General features: G+C 41.8%; 1 protein-coding gene across 1 annotated transcript in view; it reads right to left on the bottom strand.

The window, feature by feature from the left end:
* Positions 1-24,216, bottom strand: part of SLC15A4 (solute carrier family 15 member 4) — a 1,071,506-nt gene that overhangs the window by 738,774 nt on the left and 308,516 nt on the right. Inside the window, exon 4 of the mRNA XM_044068344.1 lies at positions 12,112-12,219. Within this exon, the coding sequence (XP_043924279.1) occupies positions 12,112-12,219 (108 nt within the window). The remainder of the gene's footprint in view (positions 1-12,111; positions 12,220-24,216) is intronic.

The raw sequence follows: 24,216 nt of genomic DNA, 5'->3' as shown, positions 1-24,216 counted from the left end.
CCGGTCGATACTCCTTACCCATTTCTCAAATAGGGCACGAGTCATCCATGCGCATTTGTTTGGGCTCCAACTGATGGGGAGGTCTTCGGGCTTCAGGTTCTTGAATACACATGGCTTTGCCGATTTTCCATTCACCAAGGGCTTTAGTTTCTCTCTGGCTTAACTAATACAGAGCAGAACTGTGAAACGTTCTTTGGAAAATTTTCCGCTCTTACATTTGTCACCCTTCATGACGAGGCTCCTGTCAGGCATCGCCTTGAAAAAGAATCCGCACTCGCCAGCATTAAAAGATGTCATCATTTTTGACGCCTCTGGTGAAGTCCGGAACGTTTTGATGAACTCTCCTACAACTTCTACTGGAACTTCTTTGGATTCACCGCACAAGACATTCTGGGAGAGCTTGTGTCGCAGTTTAAAATTCTCGAGCAAGCTACTCGATGCTTGGAAATCTGCCACCCCAAATTCCTGTGCGAATATTTTAACAACTTGGATCATCGGCCTGGAGATTTGGGTGTTAACTGCCCTCATTTGTTTAAACCAGCTTAATGTGGCTTTACTGACTTCATCAAGGGAAGTTTTCCTCCTTTTCCAATGTAGGTCTCCACTTTCCTTACCATATCTCTCCAAGTACTCATGTTTACATTTTTGGATGTTGGTAACGCTGGTCTTGCTAACACCACAATGTTCCATCATTCTTTGGTTGCTGCTTTCCAGAAAATGTACAGGATCAACCTTTTCCTTCAATGTCAGCTTTCTGAGTTATTTCCTTTGGGCCATCATGTCTCAATTAACTGTAAAATGTTTCAGTAATTGTAGGATGTACCTGCAAATCAGACCAGTCCTTCACATTGAAAAAATCTTCAGCAACATGTGATAAATAATAGGATGTTAGGCCTAATCCAACACATGGTAATAAAACATGAAAAAAAGAACTTATACTAAAGAAACAATAATACGACTAAAGGGCAAAGCCCACACCTTCTATACCTTGTTGTAGCGTGGACCCAACTGGTCAAGTTATACAGGGTAAATTAATAGTGTGCATCACAGTCCAAGTGGTCGAGATACAAGTTACAGAGGTGGTCTTCCATTGAGAACATGTGGTGCAGGTCCGGTCTATGAAAATTAGGCCAACTTAAGGAGGTGGTCAACTATGGAGATTCTGCTGTATAGACATATATACACATATGTATATATATGTGTATATATACATATATATGGGATCCGTACAGATCCCCGAATGCACTTTCCACTGAAGCAGAAATCACCGAGCATGCTTAACCGAAAGTGCTGTTCATCGAAGCAGCACTTTTGGATAAGTATGCTTGTTGTGCCGGTCATACTACGGTGTGGATAATGGAAAATTCCCTTTTCCCCACTGTAGTGCGACCTCAGAGTAAGAATATTTAAGTAGGGGGTGTGGGGGGGGGTGCAGCCCCTAAACATAAGTAGGTTTAATGTTTTTTTTTTTTTAAACGTACTTTACCGCAAGTGCTTTTTCGGTGAAAGCATTTTCGGTAAAGTATGTTCGGTAATTATGGATTCGGACTTTTGATCTTTCGATCAAAAGTCCTAGATCCATATAGATAGACAGATATATATATATACATACATACACACGCAGACACACATACATATATATGACATCTGGATCTAGGACTTTTATCCTGGATTATCTTGTTTTTTTTGCCCGATTTTTTTTTTTTTTTTTTTTTTTTTTTAAGAAGTTAAGACGTGTGTTATAATGAATTAGACACAATTACCAACTTGGTAGCTGTTCTTCCACTGGAAGAAAAACACCAAAAGTGGGACACGGAGGGAAAATTACATAAGCAGTGAGCTTCTTTAGTGTGTAGAAACCCTAAGTATACAAGTACTGATCTGTGGGAGGATAGAAGCACTGTAAACTGAAGTATCAGCATCCAAACAGGATCAAATTAAGGTAACTCTGCTCATTGCTAAAAGTCCAAACAAGCTGCTCAACCCTGCAGTGCTCTTGCATTTAGAAGGCATCCACTTACATGAAATCACTGAAACCAAAATCTACATGACCAGAAAGCACTCACACCAGGCTTAGGTTTACTACACACCACACTTTCAAACTCAATGGCAACTGTGGTGTCACATACATATCTGGTGGAGATCATATCACCTTTAGACAGATTCCCAGGCACCCATAAATGGAACTAAGCAAATCTGAAATCATATTAAATAAAACCAACAGGCAATCACCTGTTATCGGACCCCTTCCATTATCTCAGAAGTCCAGGTCAGGTTCCTAAATGTCACAGATGTACTCTCCATAAATAAGGATGCCATCATTCTGGGAGACTAACTACCCAATAACTGACGGGATTACCTACACCACCAATATGCTCAGAAGTTTTTAGACCTAATAAATAAAAATCCCAGGACCAGATTGTTATTAGCCCAAAGACAGGACAAAATATTCCTGAACTGGTACTTACAAATGCAGTGTCATCATGCGCAAACTCCCCTATTATACAATTCCTCCCCTAAAACGTGCACGCTGATTGGCCAGCCCAACCAGCGTGCCCGTTGTAAATCCCTCAATATACTAACGGAAAAAGGTCCGGTCGCCCGGACTTTTCCGTTATAAATACTGTCTCGCTATGTTAAAAGAGTTTAACATAGCGACACAGGTTTAAAAAAAGCAACGGAGATCTCCGTTGCTTTTTTTAAAGCCGTCTCGCTATGTTAAACTCCTTTAACATAGCGACACAGTGTGTAAAAAGCAACGGAGATCTTGCGATCTCCGTTGCTTTTTTTTTTTAAAGCTTATTTTAAAGCTGTCTCGCTATGTTAAACCCATTTAATATAGCGAGACAGTTTAAAAAAAAAAAAAGCAACTGAGATCGCAAGATCTCCGTTGCTTTTTACTGTTTCGCTATGTTAAATGGGTTTAACATAGCGAGACATCTTTACAATCTTTACAATAGGCATGCGCAGTACATCAGAACTGCCGCAGAATACCAGACAGCTGCGGAAGGTTCAGTAAAGAGGCATTATACAATGCCATTATTTAAGAAAAGTAATTATTTCTTTTCTTAAATAATGTCATTAATATAATAATAACCACTTCTGGGTGTGGGTAATGCTGGATTTACCCACGGTTGGCTTCGCCCTCGGGACCAAACCACGCCAACCGTGGGTAAATCCAGCATTACCCACACCCAGGCGTGGGTTATTGCTATAGTAACTTCCTCTTCAAGTAAATCAGACAATCTAGTAAACATTTCCCTCAAATTATTTAGCCTCCTGAAACCAATGGATCTTCTTCACAATCAAATTTTTAATAAGTCGAAATTCATATGGTCGACAGTGTATGATCGACATTTTAAAAAGTAAAAAAAAAAGAGGAATGAAGAAAAACAGCGTTGTTTGCAGAAGGGAAGCCCCCCTGTACCTCCACACCACCTGATAATTATATAAATCAACTCCTACAAGATTGCACCACAGTGGATAAAGGGCAAATTCTACTATCTCCACTGTACTGCTATCTCAGTAAAAACAGTTCAACTTTTTAAAATGTTGAGCATGTCTCTTCGACATTTTAAAAATTCAAGCTTGTGAAATACACCCAAAACCAACATATCAAAATTTAAAAACTTCAAGCACACAAAAAATCTCTTTAAATTCTATGAGGAATGACAATTACAAATCCTTCTCTAGCCATGTTAGAAAAACCAACAAAAACAAACAGCACTCAACAATGTACAGAACTCATAGTGAATGACTAAACCTACTCAGAATCAGTGGACATTGCCAATACAGTCAAATAATTTTCATATAAATTTCACTCCTATAACAAATATCAAAAGCCCCATGATTCCCACAGCTCTCAAATAACTCATCATCACTAAAGAAAATGTGTTGAAAGTACGACCTAAGACCACGAACACTTTCTGCACAGGATCAGACCAAATAACACACCCAGACAGATAGTACCAAACATGCCCTGGTGGAACCTCTACTTAAGCTATTCAACCAGTGAATCCCTGAAGGCTCAGCCTCAGAAATATGGCATACAATACTGGTGATGTCAACTCCATAAAGATGTCCCTACTACAGTCCATGGATACTATAGGCCCATGAGCCCAATGAGCCATCTCCTTAGTACAGTCTAGGAGAATATTACAACAGAATTAATAACATTAAAAACCTCATTACACTATATCCACAGCAATTAGCTTTTTTTTTAAAAAAGTAGATCCAGTTTAATGAACCTGGTTCAGTTCATTGGGAAGGTAAATTGCACACAACATATCTTGATTTGGTCATGGAATTTGGCACCATCCCCCACGCTATCGTAATTAATAAATGAAATGCATTACAAATAGATCCCACATGTGGCAAGATAGATATCAAACGGGATAAAAGACCGCCCCACAAGATGCAGGTTGCAGAAAGTGTTAGAGAACAAGAAGGTGACCATAGATGTCTCACAGAGCACAGTAATGGGTCCTCTTGTTCAGTACTTACTTTTCTGACATACTAACTAAAATAAATATTTTCTTCACTGATGCAGTAGCGGATAGGTTTCCTGAATGTACTTCACATACTACAGGCTAGTGAAAATTAACAGCAGCATAACAGAAGGTTGTTATCCCTCCCTTTTATTCATCCCCACTAATATGTTGGCCTGAGAGATGAGGTGAATCAAATTTACATAGTCTGTATGTGCTTTGGCATTTTGGGCCTCAGGACTTCATAAGTTGCCACCTTTGAAGCCTTAGGCCACAGGCAGGTAACAGAGACCTCAGTGCTATCAATGGGGACCTCCTTACATGCAAGGATAGTGGGACCTCACCTTCCCCTTCAGATATTACAATGTGGATCTCAGAAGCTGAATGGTCTTCAGTTTCAGGAAGCATACTTCATGCGTCCATCCAGGAGGATGACAAAAACGATGGTGTGGGTGCCAGTGCTTTCAGTCAAATCCAAATCTACAGACAGGGGCTGCAAAAGAGCCTCACTGTGTGGAGGGCTGCTGGACTAGGTGAAACATAAGTTGCCTGAGAACACATACTTGGTTTCCCCGATACTTCCGCTTTTGGCCATGCATATTTCTGTGACTTGGGTTTGGCACTGTAAGCCTGCTGTCAAAGAACTACAGTAAATGACTGTCTCATCATACTGAAATACTAACTTTGAAACTAAACCACCTAGCATGGCAGTCTCCATCAAACCAATTTGGGGTATAATAAATTTTTACCCACTTATAGTGATGTAAATGCAACAGTAATGCAGAAATGTTCAAGATACAAAGAATTTTGTTTTCCAGTTTCTGTGCACAATTGTCTAACTAAAATAAGAATTATGGAGTATGAAAATGCAGAATACAAGCACTTGGGATCAGGTCCCTTTTAACTGCACTCACAACAGTTACAAAAAATTTGATGTAATTCTCAGTAAGTAATACTGCCCAACATGGTGTGTGTTACTGTGCAAGTAACGCCTGCCCACGGATGTTCTGAGGCCCAACACTGCAGGAGGAGGACCTCTACATCCCTGGAAGGGCAATATTTACACAATTAACACACACTCTTGATGGCTTTATTGCACTTAGAGAATGAACTACCTGTTAAATTGTTTTGTATTTTGGGGTTTTTTTTTACTATATTTATTTTTAATATTTCTGAAGTAATATTTCTCCACCTAGGTTTCAAACTTGCTAAAGTATATATATAACTGGTAACTGCTGGAGGAAGTACTTCACATCCAAATTATGTTTGACACACACACACACACACACACACACACCACACCCCTCTTCTTCAGAAAAAAATGCATGCCAACGAAAACCCTGATATTCTAGCAACTTTCTACGTTTATAAGAGCAATATTTAAAATCCATCCCTATTTTCAGTCCTTTGTTTCCCCATTATTTGCGCCGAGAGGCATAATTCTCAACTGTCCAGACTTTTGGCTAATATTTTTGATCCATTCCTCATAAAAGTTCTGCTTTTCTGGCAATTTCCTGGGATGATCTGAGGAGTGAAGTCAGTAAAAAATAGCATACATTTGAGTTTCAGATTTCAAATCCTTCAGAAATGCATGTTAAAACAATCTCTGTTGCTGTAATAACTCTCTAAGTTTATAAGAGTAATATTTAATATCTGTACGTATTTTTAGGCCTTTGCCAACCCATTTTGTTGGGCTTTGTCCAGATTTCTTGCAGTAAGTGGTTGAGAGGTATGGTCGATCACTTTCACTCTTTACTACCCCCCCCCCCCAACAGACACACACACATACCATTCTGCTTTCATGCACCACTTACTCACACAAGCACACACATACACGATCATCTCTCTCGTATTATCATAAATGCATACGCACTCTCTCTGTCTCTCATACACACTTTTAAGTTTACACTCGATAAACAGCAGAAGTGCTGCTTAGCCAGTGCAAAACAGCAGTTTGACTACATACTTTTTTTTACTTTTATTTTATTTTACACTGGCTAAACAGCAAAAGCGCTGCTTAGCGAGCATAAAATAATGGCGGGTGTTCCGTTTTCTCAGTTCGAGCTCCATGGCGGCTTGATAAGCTGCCATGAAGGGATGGACTCATTTTTCAGTGGGCATTACCTGCACATTAACAACCTGCTGGAGAACGCTCATTCTCCAATCAGGATACTGATGTACAGTAAGCCCATTCTCTAAACTCAGCTAATAATGCCAGCCTTTAAAAGTTTTATACCTCCACATCTCTCAAGTGTCCAGATTTTCATAGAATGCCCAGATTTTTCCCGTTTTGTCTGTTCCTCATAAAATTTGTGGTTTGCTTGCAAATTATTGGAGGCTGAAGTCACTAAATAATGACTAAGAATTGAGTTTCAGACTTCAAATCCTTCAGAAAATGCATGCCAACATAAATCCTCTTATTTTAGCAATATTTAAAATCTGTCCCCGTTTTTGAGGCTTCCCCCATTATTTTAGGCTTTGTCCAGATTGAGCTAAGATGTTGAGAGTTATGCAAACCTCAATTTTTAATGAAAACAAACTAAAGGAGTACCTGTTGCAGCCACTGCTCGATCTCTTTCTCTCTCACTTCACTTTCGTGAATGTAAGCACTCATACAGGTTACACAACGAGACACAAACACACTTTTCTAGTTTTATTTTTTTAATTATCTTTTTGTTTTAATTTTACACTCACTAAAAAGTAAAACACCTGTTTAGCCAAATGCAAATAATGGCAGCCTTTGGCATTTTTATTGTTTGAGTTCCATCGCAACTTAATAATGTTGCCATGAAGTGGTGGACTTGTTTGTACATTAACACCCTGATGAAGAACGTTCATTTTCCAAAACACAAACTACACACTCACCTTTCAATAGAAATTTACCCAAACAGCCAGAAACCTCCAAGACAGAAACATACTCAACAACAACAACACAGCACAAACCACAGGACACAAAGCTCACCTCCATAGTGTGCCCCTCAACCTAAGCCCCTAAGGCTAAACACCTTGCCCAATACACTAATCACAGGTGACTCAACAGTGAGGCACACAGATGTCCCACTCACTAGGTTGAATAAGGAGAAGGTAACAGTCAGCTGTCTATCAGGTGCCAGAAACCGACACAACACACGCACTCACATCACTCCACAACAAGTACAAGTATGTTTCTCTCATTGTCCATGTGGGTGTGAATGACCTAAGATGGACCTCCCTGAAATACATGAAAAGAGACATGGTGGACTTTTGGATTATGTTGCCCAGGCAGGTATGACCCTAGCCCTGAGCAGTATCCTACCACCACCCAGAATGATACCAAAGTGCAAACAAAAAATGACTGACTTCACCAATTGGCTAGGGATCCAGTATCTGTCTGCTTGGGATGACAGGATTGACAGACCTCGATGCTTTGCCAGAGGTGGCCTGCATCTGTCACCCCTGGGTTTCTAGGTACTGGCTAAGGCTCTTGCCATCCCTATAGTGCCTTTTTAGGCAGTGTTCCAAAGACCAAATTACCACAATACCAGCTATAAATAAATGCAATCTGAGGGTCATGCTGCTCAACGCTAGAAGTCTAAATCTCAAGATGCACTCGCTCAAAGCACTCCTCAAAATGGAGAACATTTGTGCTGTAACGGAGACCTGGTTTAAAGCAGCAGAAAGCACCCTGGAGCTACCAAACTATAACGCATTCCACACCTTCCGGCCCCAAAACATGGACCGTAGCTCCAAAGGCTGTGGTGTCTCCATTTTCATAAAGGATATGCATACCTCCAGACTAGTAGCCCAGCATAATGCATCTGAAATACTTCAGGTACAACTAACATTGGGTAAGATGGAGATCCAGGTCATAGCCTGATATAGGTCCCCAACCATGTTCCTAGACTCTCAATCCACGCTCCTAAGCACCCTGGAATCTATCAAGGTCCAACCCAACACTCTCATACCAGGTGACTTCAACTACCCCTCCATCAACTGGGAGAACTACTCAAGCACCAATACAGTGGCCCAACGCTTCCTAGAATTCATCAGTTCCAATGCCCTGGACAAGCTCGTTCTGACCCCCACTAGAGGAAGCAACATCCCTGACCTGGTTATTACTAACATGGGCGACCATTGCTCTACACCATTAGTCAATCCCTCCCTGGTCAGATCTGACCATAAACTAATCACCATGGAAATCCACATCTCACCCACACACCACCGCAAAGGTAATCACCTTAAAAAACTTCTCCAAAGCTGACTTTGGGCTCCTAAAACAGAGGTGGCTAACTTCACGGTACACCATGCCAATGGAAAATAGCTGCTTGAATGCCAAATCATACATCAATGCACTGTACGAACATGTACATAAATGCATGGAACCAGCCATACCTAACAGAACCAAGATGCTCTCCTCCAAAAAATGGAAGCCAATCTGGTGGTCCTCTGCCATCAATAAACTCTACAACAGAAGGAAGAAACTGTTGCAGAAAAAAAGTCCCAACACTGCATAAACTCCATTATTAGCCTTAAGAAAAAGTTGAGATCCCTCATCAAATCCTCTGAAGCCAGCTATGAAGGCAGAAATGTGGCAGACACTAATAACAATCACAAAGCCTTCTATAGTTATATCAAGAACCTTCATGGCAATACCCAGATTTGCTCCAAATTTCTGCACAATGGTACCTCCTATATGGCGCCAACATACTGGCCAGCAGATTCAGTGCCAACTTTACCCCCCCCCCCCAAATGACCAATCACAATACCGGAAGAATGCCAGGCACCCAGCACAGGTTAAAGCTGCATTGTCCAAGGCCAAGAATACAGCTTCCATGGGACCCAATAATATCCCTGGCTGTGTTCTACATGAACTACAAAGTGAAACGGCACCACATCTTTGTGCCCTGTTCAGTCACAGCCTCAACTCAGGCTTTGTTCCTACAGAATGGCGCACTGCTACAGTCATCTCTCTCCATAAAGGGGGACAACTACAGGCCCTGGGAATTATCTCCCCATTAGCCTGACGAGTCTGATATGTAAAGATATGGAGCACATCATCATGGACCTGATCAACACAGATATAGAAAATCTCCAAACTCTAGACCCCATGCAATTTGGCTTTGTGAAAGGGAGATCATGCCTGCTCAACCTGGTTGTCTTCTTTGAGTCAGTCACCAGGTCTGTGGATGAAGATAAGGTAGTGCATACAGCCTACCTCGATCTGGGCCAAGGCCTTTGATACCATTCCTCACTCGTTAATTATTGATAAACTCACTAAACTAGGCATCAACCCCTATATCACTAGGTGGGTTGCAAACTGGCTCACAGATAGAACACACAGTGTGAAAGTAGTAGACTTCAAGTCAGACTGACGACCAGTCACAAGTGGAGTCCCACAGGGATCGATCCTGGGTCCTCTCTTGTTCTGCATCTACTTCTCAGAAGTCCAGGCCAACACAAAGAGACTCTGGCTGACCAAGTATGAAGATGACTGCAAGCTGGGATCCATTATTAATTCCCCAAGTGATGTAGACATCCTACAGAAAGGCCTCACTGAGACCAATGACTAATGTCGAAACCAGACCTTAAGCTTAATGCCAAAAAATCTGTCATTCTCTTTGGTAAAGACTCCGTTCCCACTAATTACCACATCGATGGGAGCCCACTGAACACTGAAGGCCTTATAAGAGATCTGGAGACACAGGTAGACAAGTAGCCTCTCCTTCAACCAACCACATTGCCACTGTGGTCAGAAAGTCCTTCTATGTGGCACATCTCATTACCAAGGGTTTTGCTTCCAGGAAGAAAGAGGTCATCGTCTAACTCTACTCTTCCCTCATTAGATCAATCATCGAGTACAATGCCTCATTTGCCATGTACCTCACTAGACATCTGCAACAGCTGGAGATGCCACAGAAGTACCTCATGAAGAGGATCCTAGGTATTAAACACATCTTATACGGACAGACTCAAAAGACTCCAGCTATTCTGTCTCATATTGCCTACTTAGAGGCGATCTGTGCTTGACTTACAAAGCCATGTCTAACCCAGCTCTGTTAGAAATGCTACATCTAAAGAAATCCCAATTCCTCCACACCACACGCTCCCAAGACCTCAACCTCATTACCACAATCAACAGAATATGCTGGAGGGACAGGTTCCTTACCCAGAGACTGCCCATGCTCTGAAACAGACTTCCCATACATGTCAAGCAGAGCACCTTGCTGTCCCTCTTCAAGAGAAATCTTGATGAGTGGACAGGTAATAGAAAGTTCACCCCGGGGATCACTCCAGTGGCTCTACTTGATACAGGCACTGGGAACTAACATCAGGCACCACTTCTATGGGCTAGGCTTGTAAAGACTCCAGGGCCATTAGCCTAGTACACACCTATGAAACTAATCAGAGTGGCGATACACAGGTCACCCATTCTCTAAGGAATGTTAAGATGAGATCATTCCTCATTCTCATAGTTCTATTATACATGACTGAGCAATTCTGTCAAGTTCTGTTGCATTCCAGAGTTTTAACAGTGACTTATCTCATCACAGAGGGTAAGAATGGCTAAGATTCCAGGACCTGCTAGTGCGATGCAGAAAAATATGCCTAAATACACTCAATAAAAAAATATCCCTAGACAGCCCTTGAAAACATACTGCAATTGCCTAGTTAACAAATGTCATCAAATAAATCTAGTTAGTTAAGTTCCCAAAATCACACCATTATCAACTGTAGGCAGCATATTATAGTGTAAAGCATCGCCCTGTGAAACTTAAAAGAAAGCTACCAATATTCTTACCTTTCTCTTGATGATCCAAGTCTCTAAACACACACTATTACTGAGCCTTGCATTCTTTCTAATTTTAAATCTACCTATACCTTTGATCACCTGTCATTACTACTACTACTAGGTTTGTTTCTCTGCAAACTGATTATGCAGGAATCCTTATCCTTTCCTTTCTAGTAAACAAAGTCTCAGCTAGGACTATTCATTATCATCTTTGGGGTACTTCAAGCAGCATGTACCCACTCTTCAAATTCCCTTGACAAAACTTCACTTAACTAACCATAGCTTCTCTGTTCATGCACAAAGACTCTGGAAACCTTTTCCTCCCGTTACCAGAAATCATTCTGCCTATTCAAGGGTTCAAATCAGCTCTAAAAACTTATCAAATTAGCAAACTGCAAATGAACCTTTAGAAATCTCCTAACATAACCCTCTTCACTATGTACATCCCTTCCAAATGTCTGCCTTCACTAAGTCTAAGAACTAACTGGGCCAACCATAATTAATCCTCATTTATCCTCCTTTATTATACTTTTTCTATTCCTCTTCCTCGTTGTACTCACCTACCCTAACCTACTTACTTCAGTATCTTGTGTATTGTAAAACAATATTACACAACACACTAAATCATTCAGTTAATAGTTGGTAGATAACACATCTGTACCAAAATGTTTGTCACATTTGCATGCAATCCTTTAAATAAGAAAGGGGGTGTTAGAAGGGTGTGTGTGCATTTTACTTTTGTCTTTTACCATAATTTTTTTTTCTACTTGATCAGCATCTGAAATGGTTTACTGAAATCAATTCCTTACCCTGGTAGGCAAATGTGAACAAACAAACACCACGCAATTTCCTTACCAAATGGGTTTGCGTTTGAGTAGAATTTGAACTAGAATTTAAACCAGTGTTATAAAAAAATTCTGGAATCCGGAGATGAAGGCTTTGTAGAACATACGTGGTCTGCATCTAGAATCAAAAACACAAAATTAACAAATCCATTAGGTTGGCCAGTTTGTAATATATGCAATGTAAGTTATGTTAAATGCAAAATAACTGAGTGAATAACATAAAAGTATCAAACTCCAACACATTTCTGAATGAGGAAACCAAACAGCCGAACTTCCATATATCACACATAAGTAACGTGAGCAGATAATCTAACACAACAGTTTCTAACAGTTCATTTCAACAGTGAAAAAAGTGGCAAGATGTACAACTTAAGTTATCGGTTCAAAACATGTTTAAAAGCATCTCCCTATCTCACTCCCTAAAAAAAAACAGTTTACAACTGAGTCATACAAATCAGTTGTTTATTCAAATGTTAACTTTTAAATATATAATATACAATCGTTATACACACTTGCTGTTATTAAAATTAACTGTGTTAGGTTAGCAAAGATATTGCAACAGATATGAAATGCAAGCAAGAGACCCCAGTGCTGGTTGAGGTATTGGTTATATTCTTACTTCTAAGGGAATTTCCCATAGAAATCCATCCTTAGCCAACTTTAATGACTGTTCAATTAAGACTGAAAAATGAACTGAATGAAAAACTTCGCAGCACGTCAACTTCCACTTTTTTATCAACTGATGAGGGGGATACAGCATTCCCTGACAAGTCATTCAGTGGTGAAAATACTATGAAAACTTACAAAAACTAAAGGCTTCTAAAACAATTGATTGAAACAATTTAATCTGAGTCACTCTGTCATCATCATCAAATGACACATGCACACATATGAAACAAATACAATATACTGACCATACAAGAGTCACTCTTTACTTAGAAAGCTGTTCATTCATCATAATATAACTCTCTCATAAAATATAAAACAAATGCATGTATTACCTTCTTTGCTATGACACCCACTAACACACACAAATGTAACAAAAACATTAACCACTGTTTATTGTTTTGATAAAAGGAAAATATGTGTACTTATCATAGTGACAGACCTTTAAGAAGGTGTCTATTTTTTTGTAATCTCTAAGACTTTATTGCAGACGTTAGGACAAAACAAATCGGAATAGCAAAAAACACACTTAAAAAGTAACAAAACGGCAACGGCAGAAATCACCACACCACTGTTTTAATAAAAACAAAAAAAATAAGCGCTTTTTCGTTTGATACAATAACCAAACTTCATCAGACAAACATAACAAAGTGCTCTTACAATAAATAGCTCTCATTTAGGTCACATGTTCACAAAAACTCCTCCCCAAAATTAATCAGTTAAGTAACTAAACACAAACCCCCATAAAAAACACAACAAATACAATGAAGAATTTTTCAAATATTACAAAGAAATGCATATATTTAAACTAAACTGTTCATCTAACCAAACTTCTCAATTTTAGCATACAAAGTATAGAACATACATCATTCAAACCTGGTTGGTTGTATGCATCCAACCTAATTTCCAAAATAATTCTTGTTGTTCCAACTTTAAAGAATTTGGACCACCCCTCTCCGCACATTGTACTTGATCAATAATTCTAAATAGAAACGAATGGCCATGGTTTAAAGACACATGCTTAGCTAGGGCATTCTCAGCCTTAGCTTTCCTGATACTACATGTATGTTCATACAGTCGCTCCCTCAATCTCCAGTCAGTCTTCCCTACATAAAAAATAGGGCAGGATTGACATCTTGCAAGATACATGACACTTTTCTTATTACAATTGTATCTACTCTCACTTTTGTATTTACTTCCCCTAACACAAAAGGAATTCCCCACTTCTATGTATGTTCAATAGGGGAAGGCTTCACATTTAAACATACCTGGCCACCTAGTGTTAACTTCCCGATCCAGCTCCAAGATGCTCTTCAAATTTTGACCCCTTCTAAAAATAAACCTCAATACTTGGGCCAAGAGAATTATCACTCTTGATCAAACACCAATTTTTGATTAAAATCTGCTTAATACCCCACGCATCCATACAAAAAAGTGTAGAAAAAGTCAAACAATAATTAATATTGTTGTCCAAAGGGTTACTACATTGCCTTGTCCCTTCATCAAGACCACTGGATGCATTTAAAATTACATTGGTCAAAATAGGTTTAAAGTGACCTCAGAGTACATGTTTCCTTTGGACCTCATCCATCAGGTCATTCAATAGTGTAGCTGGGTAACCTCATTTTAAAAACATACTTCTCAACAGGTCACATTCAACTAGAAAATCATGATTATCCAAGACAATTGGGGCTGCTCTTACAAGTTGCCCCTTGACAACTGATGTCTTCTGGTGTAATGGATGGGCACTAGAGAAGTGTAGAAACGAGTTAGAATAAGTATCCTTCCTGAAGGTTTTGGCCATGTATCTTTCATTTACCCTAGCCTTGGCTAGGTCCACATCCAAATAAGAAATACGTCCCATATGGTACGAATAGGTAAAGGACAAAAACTGAGTAGTACTACTAAGGTATTGAAGGAAATTTTTGACTAGTTCATTATCTCCTTTTATGATAATAAAAATGTTGTCCAGGTATTGCGTGTAATAATAAATTTTATCATAATACTGGACATTTTTAATGAGAGAGGAGGCTAGAGCCCTGAAACGTCCTCACTCTGGCAACAAAACATATAAAAATAGGGGGATGAAGGTGGTTTCTGCAGTAGAGATCATTTGAACATCTACTGTAATGGTAGGTTTACTTACACTATGCTCACTATATTGGTCACTGCTATAGCAGCTGTAACTTTATGAGTAGACTACCATGGCTTAATCTGACTGGCAGGAGGAAAAATGAGAGTCCAGAAGCCCCTGGAGAATGGTCCTAGCAAAGCATGTACAAGACATGGAGAAGAAATACAGTTTTTATACTGTTTTGTAAAGGTATGAATAGATCAAATTACTACTTCTAGAATACTTCCAGAATACAACCCTTTCCAAAAAGCTGCATGTGAAGCCAAGGCTCTAATCAGTATGTGTCTTTACCTTGCATGGAATTGCTTTTCATGGTGGGTAGAACAAAAGCATGAGACAACCATTTAGAAATAATCTCATTTGATAAGGACTGTGCTTTCTTCATACATCCAAAATAAATGAAGTGATCAGAGTTCCTGAAAGTTTCTGTTCGGACAAGATAAATTCAGGGCTGTCTGTGAACATCCAAAGGAAGGCATATCCTTTCTCCCACATTTTAGTTTCTGGAAAGAAGACAGGGAGATGGAGAACTTGACTCAAAGTAAACTGTGACACTACTTTAGACACAAAAGAAAGATTTATTAACTTTGTGGAAAACAAAATATTGTTGACCCACTATAAGAGTTTGTGACTCAGAAACATTTCTTGCAAAGTAGAGCAACGAGTAAAACTGTTTTCCATGTTAAGAACCTTAAGCAAGCCTTAATCAAGTTCAAATGGGGTAAGATTTAATTTTTCCAAGACAAAATTAAGATCTGAAGGAGCCACCTGTTTTCTAGGAATTTTGGTATGCAGCACCTCTTTCAAAAACATTTTTATAAGTGAATGTACTAAAAGATGGGGATCTGTGGGGGCACATGCTAAAACAGCCAACAGGTGGATCTTGATGGAGAAGTAAAACACTAGCCTTTAAAGGGTCCTAGTTCTTATCTTGGCATTAACTAGAAAACCTTTTCCATTTGCTAATACAATGTTTTCGAGTATCAGGTTTTCTTGCCCCCTTTAATACCTGCTTCACATCCTCAGAAAATAAGGTAACTAAAAGGTATTAAGACTTTATTATTCAGGCAGTTAGACATTAAATATTCCCTGTCTTAGGTTCATAGGACGATACTAGGCTATTGGCCTGGAGGCCCTCATAAGCTTAGACAAGAATTTCACCCATGCTCCCACAAAGTCAGCACCTGTTTTCCCTGTCCAACAGGGACATAGGTGGGATCCCAGGGGTTTATTTTCTGTTTCCCATCCAGTCGCCCAGGTTCCTCTTAAAGAGGGCTAGTGAGGTACTCTGCTTGACAGACAGAAAGTCTATTCCACAGATGGGGCCATCGTTGAGACACAAATCTATCCCACCAAGTTCTATTACTGTCACACACCAGGTTGAGACCTTGCGTGAGGGATGCGCAAGTGGAGTTTGACTTACATATATGCAGCAACTCCATCAAGGCTGAGTCTGAGATGGCCTTGTATGCCAGACACAGGGCACCTCTGAGCAGTCTGTATGAGACTGAGTAGAAGACAGGTCTTTTAGCCTATCTGTATAGGATAGGTGTTTGAGACCCTGGATTTTCCTGGTCAGGAATCTCTGTGGTCTCTCCAACTGCTGCATGTGCTTGGAAAGGTACATGCCAAAGGAGGCACTTATTCAATAATGGGTCTTGTGTGAGTAGAACCAGTTTGTGACAGAGCTTATAGTAAAATTGCCCTTGGCCATTTCCACAAGAAAGGAGAGAGAATAGTTTTGTAAAATCTTACCATAACTACAGATGTTCTTCTCTTCCATGTTGCAGTATTCATTACATGAGAGATTCCCTGCCATTAATGATCTCAGCATCCAGCCAGTATATAAAAGCCTTTTACCACTGCTAGGTATGTGGGATGTCACACACAGGCTGCAAGGCAAATGTCAGCCATAAAAGTGACCCGCACATACCATCCTCAGAACGGAGTGCCCCAGGAAGAACATCAACCTAAGGTACCAAGGAGGAAAACTTGCATCCAAAGAAAGAACAAGATCATAGGAGGTTATTAGGCTAATGGCCCTGGGGCCCTTACAAGCCTAGCCAAGAGTTTATCCCAAAGAAGAGACCCAAGTCAACACCTGTCGCCCCTGTCAATGAGGGCAAATGTGGAACCCCTGGGACAAATTTATGGTTTCCCATCCACTCATCAAGATTGCATTTGAAGAGGGTCAGTGAGGTACTCTGACATGTATGGGAAGTCAATTCCAGAGACGGTGCAGCCTCTGGAAGACCACCAGTATCTCCAGCAGGTTGTGTTGATGTCACATATTAGATTTAGGCCTATCGAGCAGATAAAGTGTGAGGAGTTACACTTACAGACATGGAGCATCTCTAGTAGGGCAGGGTCTGATATTGCTAGGCGAGACACAGATCTCCTCTGAGCAATCTGTATGATACGGAGTTGTGTGATTTAAGCCTGTCCACACAGGATAGGTGTTGGAGGCCATGGATTCTCATTGTGAGGTATTTCTTTGGCCTTTCCAGTTGGTGCAGGTGTTTGGAGAGGTATATACTAAACAGGGCATAATACTCCATCATAGGTCTAATAAGGGAGGAGTACAGAGCGGTAACAACCTCCTTTTTTTCTGGATGCAATCCCTTTACTTATAAGATGAACCAAGTAAAAGGCTTTTCTGACCACAGCTGCCACATGATGGTCGAAAGTGAGATTTTTGTCAACCTGAGTACCCAGGTCTCTCATGACAGGTTGTGTGCTTAGGGTGTTGCCGTTGATGTGATAATCAGTAGGGGACGTGTTTTCTCTGAATGGTATGATAATACATTTTTTTGCATTTAACTTAAGGCCATGACTTTGGCACCACTTATTTGTAGCTGGGAGGCCTTCTTGCAGTATGTTAATATCAACTGGGGAGTCAATGACAGCACCCAACTTAGAGTCATCCGCACACTTGGTCAGCCACAGGCCCTTTGTCTTTGCCTGGACCTCTGAGAATTATATGCCAAACAGTAGGGGTCCCAGGACAGATCCCTGGGGAACACCACTAGTGACAGGTCTGGGGTCGAAGTGGCAGCACCTACTTTGACCTTGCAGGTCCTACCTGTGAGACAGCTGGCCACCCATCTGTCTAGACATGGATTAACACCAAGTTGTGTTAGCTTTTCGATGATGCCCCGAGTGGGTGATTGTGTTAAAAGCCTTGGCCAGGTAAAGGTAAGCTGTATGTACTGACTTTCCCTCATCCAGGGCCTTGCTGACAGTCTCAAAGAAGTCAACTAGGTTCAATAGGCAAGATCTGCCCCTGACAAATCCGAATTGGGTGGGGTCGAGTGCTTGGAGATTGCCCATGTCCTTGTTTATGAGATCCATAATAATACACTCCATGACTTTACAGATCAGACTTGTCAAGCTGATGGGGCGATAGTTTCCTGGGTCAGTAGTGGCACCACCTTTGTGTAAAGGGATGACGATGGCAGTTCTCCACTCTGCTGACGAAGCCTGTAGTTAGGCTGTGGTTGAACAGGGTGCTCAATGGTGAAGTTAGTTCTTGTTGGAGACTGTGCAGAATACAGCCTGGGATACCATCAGCTCCCATGGAAGCTGTGTTCTTTGCCTTGGGTAGGGCCTTTAGCATGATCTACAGAGATGTGAAGTGTGGGACAAGTATTGAGGATGTTGGCTGGGCCTTTGTGGCGCAATAAGGGGGTGAAGTTTGTGCTGAACCTATCAGCCAGAAGGTTGGCTCAGTCGGCAGGATCAGTGTAAATGGTATCATTAAGTACTAGTTTGGAACAAACTTGGGCTTTGCCATGGAGGTCCCTAATGTAACTATAGAAGGACTTGCGGTTTCCCTTTGTTTTGGAGGCTAGTTTCTACTCATAATTGGATTTGGAGGTTTTCACTAGTGATCTAATTTGTTTGTTGAGGAAGCGGAGGGAGTTTTTCCTATTTGGAATTTGTTCCTTTTACCCTTGGACAACAGTTTCTTCCTTTTGTTGTAAAGCCTGTTGATAAAGAATGTCCTTGAGGAGCAGATTTTAGTTCAGTTGGGTATGGCTGAGTCCATGCAGTTGTATAGGTGTTTGTATACTGCACTGGCGTACTGTTCAGCATAGCTGTCTGCATCATCTGGGGGGGGGGGTGAAGCTGCTGATACCCTTCCTTAGGAGGTTATAGTCAGCTTTTGAGAAGTTTTTAGCCTGGTTATGGCTGGGGAGGAGTTGAGTAGGACAGAAACTTTGAATGAGACAGACTGATGATCAAATCTCACCAGGGAAGAACATACTATGGGAGCGGTACAGCAGTTGCCCATGTTGGTGAGAACCAGGTCCCGTATGTTATCTCCCCTTGTGGGGGATAAGACCAGCTGATCTAGTGCGTTAGAGCTGATGAAGTCAAGGAATTGTTGGGTGAGTGCATTAATGCAGGAATAGTTCACCCAGTCTATGGTGGGGTAGTTGAAGTCACCAAGGATCAGGGTGTTAGGGGTACCTTGATGGAGTCAAGTAGGTCCAGGTAGGAAGTGTGGGTGTCCTGAGACATGGAAGGGGGTCTATAGCTGGCTATAAATTGGATGGGTGTCTTGCCACCTGTCAGCTGCACCTGGAGTAATTCCAGTGCGTCGTGTTGGTACACCAGTCTGGAGGTGTGCCTGTCCTTAATGAAGATAGAGACTTCACCACCCTTAGTCTTTCCGACCTCATTTTGAGGTGGGAAAGTGTGGAATGAGGTACAGCCTGGTAAGGCAGGGGTGCGCTCTGCAGCCCTGAACCAATTTTCTGTGACTGCACAGACATCGGCATCTTCCAGTGTGAGGAGAGCCTCCAGGGAGTGCATTTTCAGATTAAGGCTCCTAGCACGGACCAGCATGACCTTCAATTTGCTTTTTGACAGATCTTTTATGATGGAAGATTTGTCTTTGGGACATTGCCTAAAAAAGGCACAATGGGGGAGGCGACAGCTTTGGCCAAGATACAGAACCCTAGGGGTGACAGGTGGAGGCCATCTCTGGCAAAGGATTGTGGCCTATCACTATGTCTTCCCAGGCAGACAAATACTGGATCCCCTTAGAAAGACACCAGAAACTAAACCAATTGTTGAAGTCAAACATTTTTTGTTGGTATTGTGGTATCCTTCTTGGTGAATGTAGGATGCTGCTTAGGGCTAGGGTCATACCTGCCTGAAGCACATAGTCAGAGCTCAATAATGTCTCTCTTCATATAGTCCATGGAGGTATGTCTCAAGTTGTGCACACCAACATGGACAATGATAGAGTCATACTTATACCTGTTGAGAGAGACTTAAGAGCGTGTGTGATGTGGCGGATTCTAGCGCCTGACAAACATCTGATAAGGACCTTCTCCTTGTTCAACCCGGTGAGGGGAATATCAATGTGTCTCACTATCGAGTCACCAATGACTAGTATGTTTGGTTTACTGTTATGCCTTATGGGTTGCGTTGGTTTATTGTTTTGCCTAATGGGTTGTGTTTGTGAGACACTGGTGCGTTGACTACTGCTTGTGATGTGATTGGTGTTGTGTGTGGAATGAGTGTGTTTTGGGGGTCTCTGTTGCTTAGGTAAGTTTTTGTTGAGGACCCCTTCATAGGTGGGTGTGCGGCTCTGTGATATGGGTGGCATGGTGCTTGTACTGGCAATCTCCTCTTTGTCAGGAGTACTGACTGAGGTGCGAGAGAGCATGGATTCCAGTTTACTGATGTAAATGCATTTCTCGCAAGTAGAAGAATTATGTGCTAGGAGAGGGGGGACTGCCCTTGAACATAAGGCAGTTGCTACACTGTCTCAGTATGCCCATGTCGACCAAGCTGGCAAGAGAAAAGTACAGTTTTGTACCTACCATGAATGTAGATGTCCGATAGACATGCAACTGCAGTCATAACATGTGGGTTGTCCTGCCTCAGGCAGCCCTCGGTCAGCCGGATTCCAAAGTCTGGGTCCGACGTCGGCTGATGTCGCATTCCTCTCCGACGTCAGAGCGGCTGGAGTATATAAGCATCAGCCGACGCCATTTTCTTCAGTGTTTCTTGCCCCAGATGCCAGGTGCCCTCCAAGGAAGGCTGTAATCAAATTGGAAGACAAAAACAGGATTCCAAACAAATACATGAGCAATAAAACAAATACACCATAACAGATATCCCCAGCTAAGAGTAAGGGGGATAGGAGTGGACCCTAGGCATAGAGGGGTATGGAGGGAGGAAAACCGACTGCAGTTGCATGTCTATCGGACATCTACATTTATGGTAGGTACAAAACTGTACTATGTCCTTCAAGAATGCAACTGCAGTCATAACACGGGTAGAATACCATAGCTTAGCTGGGGAGGAGGTATGCTCTAGGAAAGAGATGGTGTGGCAATCAAACCCTGCAGGACTGCGAAGCAAAGCCTGCTCTGGATCTGGAATATAGAGGGAGATTGTAGTGTTTGGAGAATGTATGCACGGAGCTCCATGTAGCAGCTTCTAGAATGTCCTTTGTAGGCACCCCTCTTAAAAATGCTATAGAGGTGGCTGTAGCTCTGGTGGAATGTGGTCTGACATAGGCTGGAACAGTCTTCCCATGAAAGGAATAACAGAATCTGATGCAATGTCCAATCCATTTAGAAATAGTCTGTTTAGAAATTGCTTTTCCTTGGACTGCAGGGGCGTAAGCTACAAAAAGCTGTTCAGACTTCCTACTGGCCTTGGTTCTGTCCAGGTAGTATCGAAGTTGTCTATGAATGTCCAGGGTATGCAAAAGTCTTTCCCCCTTATTCTCAGGATTGGGGAAGAAAGCAGGCAGATGAATGGCTTGATTTAGAGAAACCCTAGATACCACCTTTGGCATAAAAGTAGGGTTGGTCCTTAATGAAACCCTGTCTCTGTGGAAAATAACAAAGGGTGGTATTGCCATTAGGGCCTGTAGCTCCGAAACCCTTCTTGCTGAGGTAATTGCCAACAGGAAAGCTGTTTTCCATGAGAGAAATTTCAAGTCAACTGAAGCTGCTGGCTCAAAAGGAGGTAGAGTCAGTTTTTCTAAGACAAAATTGAGGTCCCAGGCTGGCACTGGGGCCTTTCTTGGTGGCTTAATGTTCTTGATTCCCCTGAGGAATTGTCTTAGCAAGGGGTGAGAGAAAACAGGAGGATCAGTGCTGTATCTAGCTGAAATAGCAGATGCATGTATCTTTATTGAAGAATATGAGAGGCCGCTCTGTAACATATCTGCCAAATATTCCAAGATGAGTGGGATGTTCAGTAATGATGCATCATGTCCCTTGCTGGTATTCCAATTGCTGAATCTTTTCCACTTTCCTAAGTAAACCTTTCTAGTGGATGGTCTTCGAGCCTCTGTTAGTATCCGCTGAACTTCCTTGGAGAGAGATAAGCTGAAGTTATTTATGGGATCTCCCAGGCTGTTAGCTGCAGTGTCTGAAGGTTTGGATGCAGTGTTTCGAAATTGTGTTGAGTCAAAAGTAGAGGCCACTGAGGGAGGGCCCACCTCCTGGTGTGACATATGCTCCGTAGTAGTGGGTACCAGTGTTGTCTTGGCCAATCCGGAGCTATTATGATTCCCTTGGGCTTCTCTGCTTTGATCTTTAGTAATACTGAGGTCATCAGTGGCAGAGGTGGGAATGCATAGATTGCTAGGGAGTTCCAGTTGAATGAAAGGGCATCTATTTTCCAAGCCTTTGGATGGTATGTCCTTGTGCAAAATTTTGGTAGAAGATTGAGGTGAGAGGCAAATAGGTCCCCTTCTGGTTTGCCCCATGTCGAAGTGAGTTGTCTGAAAGCCTTCGGATGTAACCTCCACTCGTGTGGATCTGTGAAATTCCTGCTTAGGCTGTCCGCCAACACATTGTCTTTTCCTGGAACAAACTGGGATTGTAACTGGATGTTTAGACTCAGTGATTTCTCCCAAAGCTGCATTGTCAGTCTGCAAAGGGGGTAAGAGTGGGTGCCCCCCTGCTTGTTTATGTACCACATCACAGTGGTGTTGTCTGTCCATATCATTAAATGGCCTTGCTGGAGTTGGTGTTGAAAAGCCTCGATAGCATGCATTACTGCCAGCATTTCCTTTTGGTTTATATGCAGATGTGTTTCCTTTGGAGACCATTGTCCTTGTATACACCTGCCTTCCATGTGCGCCCCCCATCCAAGGTCTGAGGCGCCTGTAGTCATGGTCTGTGTTATCTGTGGTTTTTTGAATGACATACCTGTGTTTTCCTGGCTCACCGAGGCCCACCATAGGAATTCCTTTTGTAGGCTTGGAATTAGTGGCATGATTGTCTCCAAGTTGCTGCTGTGTTGAAACCAAATGCTTTTTAGGTACCACTGAAGCTTTCTCATGTGTAGTTTTGCTAATGGAACCAGTAGAATGCAGGATGCCATGTAACCCAGGGCCTGTAGGAATCTCCTTGCAGTCATCTGGGTGAGTTTTGCTAAACCTTTGAAGTATTGAGTTAACTTCTCTTGCTTGTCTTCTGTCAGGTAAGCCATCTGAGAGGCTGTGTCTAGTTTGGCTCCTAAGAAGATTATTTGCTGGGATGGCTGCAGTCTTGACTTTTGGAAGTTGACTATGTATCCCAGAGCTTGAAGTAATCGTATGACATAATCCAGGTTTTTTTGTCAACATCAATTTGTCGTCCGCTTGTATGAGGCAGTCGTCCAGGTACGGGTAAATTTGTATACCTTGGAGCCTGCAATGAGCAATTACTGAAGCCAGGCATTTTGTAAATACTCTGGGCAGTAGATAAGCCAAATGGCAATGCTGAGAATTGATAATGCTCTGGCCCTGCAAGAAATCTGAGGTATCTTCTGCAGCTGTGTCTGATAGGGACATGCAGGTATGCCTCCTTGAGGTCCAGAGTAATCAGCCATGACTCCTTGCCCAGCATGGGAAGGAGTTGCTGTAGAGTCAGCATTTTGAACTTTGGTACTATGAGAAAGGTGTTTAATGCGGACAAGTCCAGTATTGGTCTCCATTGAGATTCTTTTCTTGGAACAAGGAACAGTCTTGAGTAAAACCCCTGTTCTTGTTCTTGTTGTGGAACTCTTTCTATTGCTTTCATTCGAGTCAGCAGAGTGATTTGCTTGATAGCCTCTGCCCTTTGATGTTGTGGTAGATTTGGCATGCCTTGTTTTCTTGGTAAGGTATGAAAATGAAACCTGTACCCTCGGTTTATAATGTCCAGAATCCATTTGTCCTTTGTCAGTCTGTGCCAGTTTTCTGCAAACAGAGATAATTTCCCGCCCAAGGGAGCTTCTAGTTGTTCCCTGGTAGGCGGTAGTAGAGGAAAGTCATTGAGTTTGTGGTTGTTGGGCAGGTGAAACCCCTGCGTC

The sequence above is a fragment of the Protopterus annectens genome, chromosome 4.part0, assembly GCF_019279795.1.
Source record: "Protopterus annectens isolate FY-2018-M chromosome 4.part0, PAN1.0, whole genome shotgun sequence".
Lineage (NCBI taxonomy): Eukaryota > Metazoa > Chordata > Ceratodontiformes > Protopteridae > Protopterus > Protopterus annectens.
Note: the sequence above shows the minus strand (reverse complement) of the source record. Positions and strands in the feature narration are given on the sequence as shown.